This window comes from Benincasa hispida, chromosome 1 (genome assembly GCF_009727055.1).
Source record: "Benincasa hispida cultivar B227 chromosome 1, ASM972705v1, whole genome shotgun sequence".
NCBI classification, from domain to species: domain Eukaryota; kingdom Viridiplantae; phylum Streptophyta; class Magnoliopsida; order Cucurbitales; family Cucurbitaceae; genus Benincasa; species Benincasa hispida.
Genome location: NC_052349.1, coordinates 1,264,705 through 1,276,034, shown reverse-complemented (window position 1 = coordinate 1,276,034; position 11,330 = coordinate 1,264,705). Strand labels below are relative to the sequence as shown.

At 34.6% G+C, this 11,330-nt stretch overlaps 1 protein-coding gene and 1 long non-coding RNA gene across 3 annotated transcripts; both read right to left on the bottom strand.

Annotated features, from left to right (window-relative positions):
• Window positions 1-4,561: 4,561 nt before the first annotated feature.
• LOC120070251 (zinc finger BED domain-containing protein RICESLEEPER 3-like) lies at window positions 4,562-5,425 on the bottom strand. Its single transcript, XM_039022142.1, has one exon. It carries the CDS (start codon window positions 5,423-5,425, stop codon window positions 4,562-4,564), a length of 864 nt encoding a protein of 287 aa, XP_038878070.1.
• A 1,363-nt stretch (window positions 5,426-6,788) lies between these two features.
• Window positions 6,789-8,198, bottom strand: LOC120067813. 2 transcript variants are annotated; one of them, XR_005479026.1, is made up of 4 exons: window positions 7,901-8,198; window positions 7,740-7,794; window positions 7,584-7,636; window positions 6,789-7,453 (listed from the first exon to the last, which is right to left on the bottom strand). It is a non-coding gene; the product is annotated as an uncharacterized LOC120067813 (long non-coding RNA). The 2 variants fall into 2 exon arrangements; XR_005479025.1 differs by having other exon boundaries at window positions 6,789-7,636.
• Between the last annotated feature and the right edge of the window lie 3,132 nt (window positions 8,199-11,330).

Below are 11,330 nucleotides of genomic sequence, written 5' to 3'. Positions count from 1 at the left end.
ATGGAACTCAACACCACCACAAGGTTACTTTGGTATTCTCGGTGTGAGAATCCAGGAGTTGTGGGATCTGTATGAATTTGGATAGAGGGATGGAGGAACTAAACGATCGAGTATACAATAACTAATTGTATAGAAGAAGAAGTCTATCGTATAAACTTGTTTTGCGTAGAAACGAGTTCTATCGTATAGAATACTCGACATGATCGTTTAGTCTCTCGAAAGTAATGTGATTACTTGATGCATGAAGCATGGAATTAATAATGAAAAACTATTTTTCATCTTTATCCCTCAATTTTAATAAACCAAACCACCCACTAAGGTTGGTTATCAGAGAAAAAGAAAATTAATTATCTCATAATTAATACATTATAAATAAAAAGAATAATTAACTTATCATATTATATTTATAACCTATAGTTTTAACATTGCATCATATGCGACATATAAATCATAGTTCTTTTTCTCTTTTATGGCATATAATATAAATCATATTTATATTAATTCCTCCAATCAAATAATAATGTATCAAATACATTAAATCAATTATATCATACATAATTAAATTAATTGAATTATATCATATATAATCAAATACCCTCTTGTTAATTTGAACATTTCAAACTAACCCAAAAACTGATTCTCAATATGAATCCATTGAGCTACCAAGGGGACCTTATGGACCTGTAGCTTGAAGCTCAAACAGTACATGAATAACTGACTAAACTCTTTAATTACAATATCCACCATCCATTAACTTCTGGGCACTCCACTAAAGATCAACAGCTACACTATTCACATTACAAATATATTTCTTTGTCCATTGGATATAACCAATCAACAATACTATTACCCTTCAAAAACCGCTCGTAAGTACAGGTAGGCCAATTTACCATTTTGCCCCCGTAGTTACATCTACCTCCATAAGTACCACTGATTTCTCTAATGAACAATAGATCATAGTCCTACTATGATTAAACCCTTCTCGGACTAAGAGAAGGTGTGGCGCCACATTGTTCAAGCCCTGTCTCTTATACACATCTAGATGTGTATAAGAGACAGGTGTAATATTGTTCAAGACCAGAAATTAGCCCTTAAGGGAGCAATTTATTTACTTATCCCTACTTCGGGGAAGGAGTGAATTCTGTCTTGTGTAGCTGAGTTCCCAGCTCCTCAATCAGACAAATCCCCAAAGTGGTAGGTTTGAGTCGGCGATCTGGCCACTCGCACCCATGCAAATCAAAGAACTGCCCTCATAGGTAGGAGTTCACAACTCACTTAGGATTAAGATCATATTATTTATGGTCATCCTAGTGAAATGAAAGTCTCAATTATAAACAACGTTATATAATGAGACTAAACATTTTGTGGTCCGATCTTATACAAACTTCTTTATATAGAGTATCCCCGCTTACATGTCTAATATACGAATGATTAAGATCAGATCATTTGTAGCACTTTACAACATTTGTAACACCTACAAAGTGAGCCACACTCGTAGTGTCATCAGGATAAGGTATCCCTCATTTATCCATATACTACTGATCATTTAGGTTATCACTTAAAGAACAATCCACTTGTATATCTTCACATACATGCTTAAGTTACAACGACAACCAAGGATCTTAGTTTATTGATTTATAGTTAATAAAACTAAAATATCTCATATTTCATAGACTGGAGTGAATAACATATCTCATATTATAAATCACAAAGTGTTTGTTCATACAAGTGTTTACAAACTACATGACCCTATTAGATTTAGGGCATCAACTCCAACAATTTTCTTACACACTTGGCGATCTTTGTCAGCTGAGAACATCTAGGTAGAATATGAAGATTGTACCTCGTTGAAGTTATCTATCCCCTTAAAATAGTTACTCACGAAATCTTGAAGAGGAACTAGGTTGTTTGCATAAATCTTGGAAATGCCAGAAAATACTTTAGCCACTTTAGTTTAAGGCTCGGGATTTGTTCAAAAGGGGTATGAACAATCTTATCATGAATATCCTCCCATATAGATAAAGTAGCTATATGAAAGAAGTTTGAAACCCTTGCTTCGCCATAATATAAAGATGGTTTAGGATTTACTGTGATCAATTTCCTATAAGTACATTGGTCCGGCTCAGAAATTTTGAAGGAACCAGGAAGGGGTAGGACTTTCTCCATTAAAAATACTTCGGAGAAGCCATTTTCTCTGGTTGGAGGGTTCAAAACTTCCACGTTTTCCTCATTTATTTTCTTCTTGTTGCGTTGAATATCTTTTGAAATGACAGGAAGTCATGAGGATTGTTGCAGCTGGTTTAACTACCGGTACTTCAAAAGTGTCAACCTTCTCAATGGTTAAATACAAAGCAAAAGGTCTCGTTAAAGATTCATCACTATGTTGTCTGCAAGCTCTTAAAGGTGATTGCTCAAGGGTGACTGCAAAAATAATAATAAAAAAATAAAATAAACAAATAAATAAATTGTCTGTTAAAGAAGAAGATAGATAGATAAATAGATAGAGAGAGAGAAGGGATACGGGGTATAGCGATGCTAGGACCTATCGAAGCACTTTAAACTCCTTCAAAAAAGTCATCAACGAATGTCTTGGCCTTCTTTGAGGATCTTTTCTAATGATGATCACTTGTACTAATATGGCTTTCTTCTCTATAAGTCGCAATATCTTTCTGAAGGTTGGGAGCTGATGCTTCAATTAAACGAATTTGTTTACCACCTAAGTTATTCCCTTTGTTCTTGGATAGCTTAGGTCGTGATGAAATAGGAATAGTGCTATTCACTAAATGATGTCTATTGTCCTCAAAATAAGTCTCATGCTTCGTTAGCCACCAATTTTTGTAGCATGATTAAGGGTGTTCACGGCTCTATTCGATTCGGTTTGGGACTCAAATCGAACCGAACTGCAAATTTCAAAAAGTATTTTTCAAACTGAACTATATGTTCGATTTGAACCAAACCGAACTTCGATTTCGTGGTTTGTTTGTTTGTTTTTTAAGATTTTTTATGGTTTTTTCATATTTTCTAAATTTCTATGACTTGAAACAATGTATTTAAAAATATAGTTTTGACGGATAATATTGAAATTTAAAAACAATAAGAATTAAAATGTTTAAAGTTTAATAATAACAATTGCAAATAGTCATTATTTGGTATCGTTTGGATTACTAATAAAACTACAAGTTCAACAACAAACTTAAAATTATTCCAAAGTCAAAAAATATAAGTACTACAAACATAAAAGTTCTTGTTCTTCAAACAATAACTTAAAAGTTCCAAAGTGCACCTCACTAAATATAAATACAAGTCCTACAACAAACATTAAACTTCTAAAGTCCACCAAAAATAAATACAAGTCCTACAAATATAAAAGTTTCAAAGTCCATCAAACATAAATACAAGTACTACAATACAAACATAAAAGTTCCAAAGTCCATCAAACATAAATAAAATTACTACAAACATTAAAGTTTCAAAGTCCACCAAACACAAAAGTTACAAACTTGTTCAAGCCACCTTCTCCTTCACATTCTTCTCCTTCATGTTCTTCTCCTTCCCGTTCCTCTCCTTGATTTTCACCTTTAAACCTACTTTGAAGTCTACAAAAATGATTCTTGTTAACATACTAATTATATAAATAATATATTTGAAGTATAGAAAGAATGTTTTAAAGATACGAACCTTCTTCAACAATTATAAGATCCTCCAAATATCTTTGAAAATCAATGCTAATTGCTTTTGAACGTAACCAATTTTTTGCACATACAAGTGCCTCAACTGTGGTTGGAATTAACATGGAACGAAAAGGATCAATTACTCTCCCACTAGTACTGAATGCATACTCAGAAGCAACTTTGGATACCGGAATTGTTAAAAGATCTCGCGCAATTTGGCTAAGAACCTTATATCTAGAAGAATTTCCTTTCCACCAATCTAAGATATAGAATTTCTCCTCACATTTAATATGAGGCTCCAATAAGTAAATATTAACTTCTGTATCCATACTTAGTGTATCCTCTTCCTCCATATCTTCAAAATCAAAACGAAAAACGTCTGAAGTAGTACTAACAGTAGAAGTAGTAGTTCTAGATGAAGATGTAGTACTCAAAGAGCTACTACTACTACTATCACTACAAACCGAAGATTGACTCATACTTGCACAATCCTTCAACACTTGAGATGATGAAATTGAACATGAAGATGAAAAATGGGTCCAAATCACAAAGTATATTCGACAAACAGTTTTCTCAAAACAGACTCCACCTTATTTCCCACTTCTTTTATTGTATCCATATCAAATAATTGATTCAGACAATACATAAGAGATTTCATCTTGTAACGTGGGTCCAAAACAAAAGCGATATACAAAAAGAAATTTGTTTTCTCGCTTTTCCCCAATACTTATCATACTTCTCTTGCATTTTCAAAGACATGTCATGCAAAAGAAAATTATCAGGACTAGCTCCACTTGAATATTTTTTATGCAATTCTAAATAATACTAATCTTATGAAAGATCGTGTTAGAAGTAACATTAAAAAAAACCTTGAAAGTCTAACAGTTACTTCACAAGAACTTAGTAAAAAAACTAGCAATTTCCCAATCTTTGGTGGTTGGTTTACTCTCTTCATTCATGTAGATTGTGTCGCAGTCTTCTAACCTCTCAAATGTCTTTTCTAACTTTTCAATTGCATCAAGCAACAAGTATGTAGAATTCCATATAGTTTGAACATCAAGACACAACATACTCTTACTAGATATGTTCTCTTCTTCAATACACTTCTTAAATTTAGCAAGTCTAGCAGGAGAAGATCTAACAAACCTCACGACACTTCGAATTCGAATCAATGTATCATTCACATCTTTCAGACCATCATAGATAATCAAATTCAATATATGTGCACAATACCTAATATGCAAGAAATCCCCATTCAACATAAACCCATGTTTAAAACGCTTCTTTAGATAAGCAATGGTTGTATCATTTGATGAAGCATTATCAACAGTTAACGTTAAAACCCTATAAATACCCCATTGTTTCAAACATTTCTCCACCTCTTTTCCTATTGTCTCCCCTCTATGATTCTCAATCTGAGAGAAACTAATAATTCTCTTATGTAACTTCCATTTTCTATCAATAAAGTGTTCGGTCAAAACCATGTAATTAATATTTTGAGTATCAGTCGTAAGTGAGACTTTATATCCTTCCTCCATAAAAATGTCTCTCAACTGTTTTCTCAAGCTAGCATATATTCCTAAAATATCTCTAGCAATTGTAGTTCGAGAAGGAATAACAAATTTTGGTTCTACTAAAATCAAAGTCTCTTCCACGTGCCTCCTAAATCCCTCGTTCTCCACGAATTTAAAGGACAATTTATCAATTATGATCATCTCAGCAATTAGTCTTCGAGCATTCTCAATAGTGAACATATTATAGTTGACTTCATTTGTGTTATATCTAACTTACTGTCTTTTATCTTATAAGAATTTTTTTTATAATAATGTTCAAGATGCATTCTCATAGTTGAATTTCCATTCCTTCTTGGATGACATGCATACACCATTCCATAATAATCACATTTAGCATGTGGATCATCATCACTATATTCAGAGCATTTAGTAAAATGATCCCATACCGTAGACGTATTTTTCCTCTTTTTTCAAGCTGGTTGGAATTCTTGTGGAGGCATGCTAATCTCAACAACATCATCATTTTCGTTCACATTAGAGCAGTAGTTGCACTTGCTATCAGTCTTAGTATTACTATCACTATTGGTCAAGCTCGTCGACATCATACCTACTACCTAATGCCTACAATATACAAAGGAGAACCAATATAAGAACAATCAAATAGAAGTTGAAAAGGAGAATGAGTTCTAAGAGGAAAATATAGAGCAAACATGTTTTTATGGTTCAACCAAAAATCAGCAAACAGTTTAAGAAAAAAGATGATCCTTATAGAATTGAAATCCATAACAGTTTACGGACTAAAATAGACAAAAGCTCATGAAAAAATTTCAAAAATCTAAAAAGTTAAATGACCAAAATGGGCATTTTGAAGGGACCAAAATAAAGCACAATTAAACGTTTAGAGACCAAAATGAGATTTAAACCTTTTCAAGAGTAGTTGAAAGTGAGTTATTTCACCGTACAACCCCAATATATTATATTATATTGTTTTTTAATATATTTATTAAAAAGTTGTTCGGTTCGGTTTCAAATCGGTTTTTAGATTTGAAACCGAATCGAATCGCAATAATTCAATTCCAACATACATCAAACAGAACTAAACTACATTAATTCGGTTTCGGTTCAGTTCCTTTTTGGTTAGCATTCGGTTCAGTTTTAGCAGTTTCAATGATCATCCCTAAGTGTGGTGTAACATGGTTGCATGGCTCCAACAAGCGAGCAGGTAGAAATACTTGAGATAATGTCTTACATGTCATGCATACTCTCCAATGATATAACATATTTCTTGGTGTGTGGCAGGTGATATACCCCCTATATCATTAGGGATGTCTTAGTAAAAGTTAAATTGTCGACCAAATCGATAAGGGCTATACGATTTTATAGTCCAAACGTTCTCATATTAGGAAGTTAGGTAGCATGATCACATACTGGTGAAATAGCAAGACTTTAAATGTAATGACCCGACTTTCTAGAATGGGAGTCAGATCATTACTATATGCATGCATAAATCTCAAAACGATATTTTCACAAAGTTTGACTAAATTCAAAAGAATGAAATAGATTTTTATTATAAAACCTATAAAAAAAATAAATAAAGTCTCTGTTCGGGGTACCTCTAACTTTACTTTTTTTACAAAAATAAACTAAATAAATAACCAAATCAAATAAACAAATAATTTAATTGTCTAACTTCTAAACTAAAACATGAAAACATGAAAAGATGAAAAGAAAACATGTCGGAAGCGATATCTAGTCCCAAGGCCTGGTCACGAATTCTTCTTGTCATTTGTCGTTCTGCCGTTTCCTTTACCGGAAAAAAATGTAGATAGTAGAGTGAGTAAAAAAATACCCAATAAGTGGCCCACTAGATGTACCTGTCAACTTTCCTATCAAGACAAAGGTGTACATTCCGAATATAAGCATAAGGGGCGAACCCAAAGGCACACCCTCATAAAACAAGTGACTCCGAAGAGTTGCAATAACATGATCGTAGGTGGCGATCCCATAAGGATGGCGAATCATACTCAGTGAACACAGTCCGATAGGAATGATAACAACCACCACAATCTAACAACCACCACAATCTACATGCAACATACATCGTCCAAGTTCATATCAAGCAATAACATAATGTAATAAACATGCTTTCAGTGTATTCCCAGTCTTAACATCAACTTAGGGTTCGAGCGCAAACCGATAGTAAATTACTTATCTTAGCTCAATGAATCAACCCAATCTTCATAGCTTGAAAACTTCTTGGTGTAAATCCTAGAACACAATATATAATTAATTTTATCCTCTTCAAGCCGCCCCCCAAAAAAAAAATTAGATTCACTCTAAAGAAACCATGACACTTTACCCAAATTGACCTTGAATATAAAATTGCCTCAAAACTAACCTTTAACTCCGTGGACAGCTCAGTAAAACCCTTCAAAACTTCAAATATAAAATCTAAATAACATGGATAAAGCAAATTTAGTCCCAAAAGCTTTATGGGTAATCAACCCCAAAGTCAAAACTCCATAATAAACTCATGAAACTCATCTTAAATCACCTTTAAAATCATTGGATACCACGTTCATGCCTTCAAACTTCCTTCCAAATTGAACCTAATGCCCAACCAAAAATGGGTAAACTTCAAATTAATTTCAATACTTGATGGGTTACCAATAGCCACCCCAAAACGAATCCAAAATCACAAAATCGATCACTTACTAGAATCCGATCAAAATTTGGTGAGACCCACAAGAACGGCAGTGACCTATAGAGAACACGCACGGCGGCTCACCTGCACGCCGGAGATTCGACCGATGCGCGAACGAAACAACAACCGGTGGCTCGATGGTGAGGCACAACGATAGCAATGGTTAGGTCCAAGCGAATGGGTGCTGGCGATCTGCGGCGGCATGAAGCTAACATGAAGAAGAAAGATGGAGGCAGAGGGGGTCGGCTAGAGAGTGGGGGAAGGAAGGTTGAAGATGGGTGAATAGTTGCACATGCTTCCCTAGGTGACTTAAATATATATTATTTTATTTCCTTCTCAAACCATAATTCCCAATATATATATATGGGGTTTTGAAATTTAATAAGAAAAAGGGAAAAGTTGTGCATATATATATGTGTGTTCCCTTTCTTTTCCCTAATATATATGTATATATATACTTATCCCTTCCCTTCCATCACATCAAACCTCAATCATATAAATTTTCTCTCACCAATTTAAATCTACCAACAATAAATCCTAAATAAAATTCAAACCTCCAAATCCCCTAAATTCATAAACTTTTTATCAATTAATCCCAATATTTCCAAATCTTCTCCAATATTCCAAACCGAAATATAGATCCACCAATTGAATTAAATCCAAATTTAGATCTTGAACACTTAATTAAGATTGGATTATCTCGACCCAAAAATTAAAATTCAGCCTCAACACTCAAAATAACACCCAAATAATCAAGACAACTAAATAAAAAAAAAAATTTACCTAACAATTTGAGATGTTACATTAGAAATTATGAGTATCAGCCATCGGTCATGCACTCGTGCCTACTTTTGTTCTAAATATTCACGTGCCATTAAATATTTGCACCAAAGTAGATTGAGTCACCTTCGCCAGAAAAGTTGATCATCTTTGGACCCCGAATGGCTACAGGAATGGGGTAGTGTATGTTAAAATAGTGGGCTAGCCAACCATGGACATAATACATAGGAAAGTGAGAGTACATGCGTCCAATTGAGTTTGAAACTTCTGTTATTAGCCTTAAGCCATGATATATATTGGCTAAAACTGGGACGGTAAGGCTATAGATTGTCTTGTTGACCATCAAACTAGCAATTCTAAAGACTCAAGGGTGAAGATAGCCTCCATTTTGTAGAAACACAAAAAGGCACAATCAATCGGATAAAAAGGCAGCCAAATATGTTTTACTCTTCGAGTTGTCTTTTATCCTGAGTTATGCAAATAACATATTTTCCCTACTCGACCATTCTCGGGACTCGAACCTCGTACCATTGGGATTTTGAGTAGACTGGGAGTATGAGGCTTTCTTTTGCTTCTGTGTAGACTTATCATATCTTTGAGCCCTTAGGAACCAAAATGAAATCCAAAAGTTAATGGTCGTCAGGGAATCATTCTTAGAAGGTGTTGTATGATTTTCTCTCTGCAAGCACACTATTGATAATACGCTTGGAAAAGATGTTCACCCGTCTTTGGAAGATATCTCTCCTTGTCTCGATAGCCAGTTAATTCTTTAAGGGAAGGAATCACCTCCTCACAAAAACTCCACCTGATTGGAAGACACCCAAATGACCATAGGTCCAATAAAGAAATGGATAATTCACCTGCCACAGTGTGAAGAGTGTTGGTTGAAGGACACCAAGCTTCGTAAAAGGCTCAAACTACATCTCTATTACGATCATATTTGTACAGAGAAGTAATCACCGCACCAAATAAATTGACATCATAAAGGAATTGCTCATTTCAGTCGACTACGAACTCAAGTCACTCCCAATAATAATTAGTAATGCTAAATTCTCTAGAGACCTTCATTATGATGCTCCAGCGAGTCTGGCCCTCGACTATATGACGTTCGAGAGTTAATACTTGGTCGGGGTTAGGGGCCTCGTCATGAGTAGAAGATTGTAAGATCCACACGCTTTCTCTCTAAGCCAAAAGCATTTCTGTTGATAATTTAGGAAGAATCATATTATTGTCTAAACTTGGCCAACGATCTGCAAAAGGGTCAGCTAATGACTTTTCCACAAGAAAACTAAGTCCATCTTTTATTGGTTGTCCTCCATCTGCAAGAATCATGGGGTATCTCTCACCAGACGAGATGCATTCAGTAAAGTGAGCTATTATTCTGTAAAAAAAATCACCATAAAAGAATGAGTCTCGGCGCCATAATCCAAAGAAAATTAGACATGAAAGATAAAAAATAGGTGAAGAATGAGTCTCGGCGCCATAATCCAAAGAAAATTAGACATGAAAGATAAAAAATAGGTGACCTCCACGAAGCTTTACTATATTCTAAGCCCAAGTAGATGACTAGACATTTTCAGGGTCATACCTGCGTTGATCAAGTAGTTATGTAATAAAGTTGTTTGGACCTTTCCGGGGTTATCCCTACGTTGATCAATCAATTATGTAATAAGGCTGTTTAAACCTTTTTGGTATCCCTATGTTGATCAACAAGTGGTATTATAGGGTTGTTTAGACCTTTTCAGGTTCATCCCTATATTGATCGCAGTTATGTAATAGGGTCCTTTAGACATTTTTGGGGTCATCCCTACATTGATCAAGTTATGTAATAGGGTTGTTTAGACCTTTCCGAAGTCATCTCTATATTGATCAACAAGTGGTATTGTAGGGTTGTGTAGATCTTTCTGGGATCATCTCTACGTTGATTAAGCAGTTATGTAATAGGTTTGTTTAAACCTTTCCGGGGTCATCCCTACATTAATCAAGCAGTTATGTAATAGGGTTTTTTACATCTTTCCAAGGTCATCCCTATGTTGATCAAGAAGTGATACAATAGGGTTTGTTCAGAGATCATCCCTATGTGTGTCGAGACGAAAACCATGTATCAAGGTATCCCTGCTTAAAAAAATTCACCTTTTGCAAAGATATAAAGAAGTCGGTGAGGTAAAAAAAATGGTTACTCCCTCGAGGCTTAAGTTGCTAATCTGTAAAAAACGGGGACAAGTTAATAAATTAAGGAAATATATATATATATTAGAAAAGTAAAAAATAGGGTGATAGAAAATTTCAAAGAGATTTGTTTTTTAAAAAAAAAAAATTGAATCAAATGGATTTTAAAAAAAGAAAAGAGGAAAAAAGAAAAGAAAACAAAGTAAAAAGAAATAAAAAAGAGAAAATATATAATAAATAAAAAATAACAAAAGCCTAGTTTTTTTTCCGTTTCAGTCGCAGTCCCCCCATTCACATCTTCCTCTTTGTTACGACCATAAGCCCTACCGTTTGTCTTGTCCGACGGCCGCCGCTTAAAACCCATGTCGATCTCTTTGATGTCGCGAAGAGACACCGTCGGTCGCTCACTAGGGGTTCACTACTGGAATACGGCCGGTTTGTCGGCCGCTCACCTGGGGGTTCGCTGTTGGGATACGGCCGGTCCGCCAGTCC

What these genes read in the sequence shown, in the direction of transcription:
- LOC120070251 (XM_039022142.1), bottom strand. Translation starts at nt 5,425, where the DNA reads ATGTTCACTATTGAGAATGCTCGAAGACTAATTGCTGAGATGATCATA.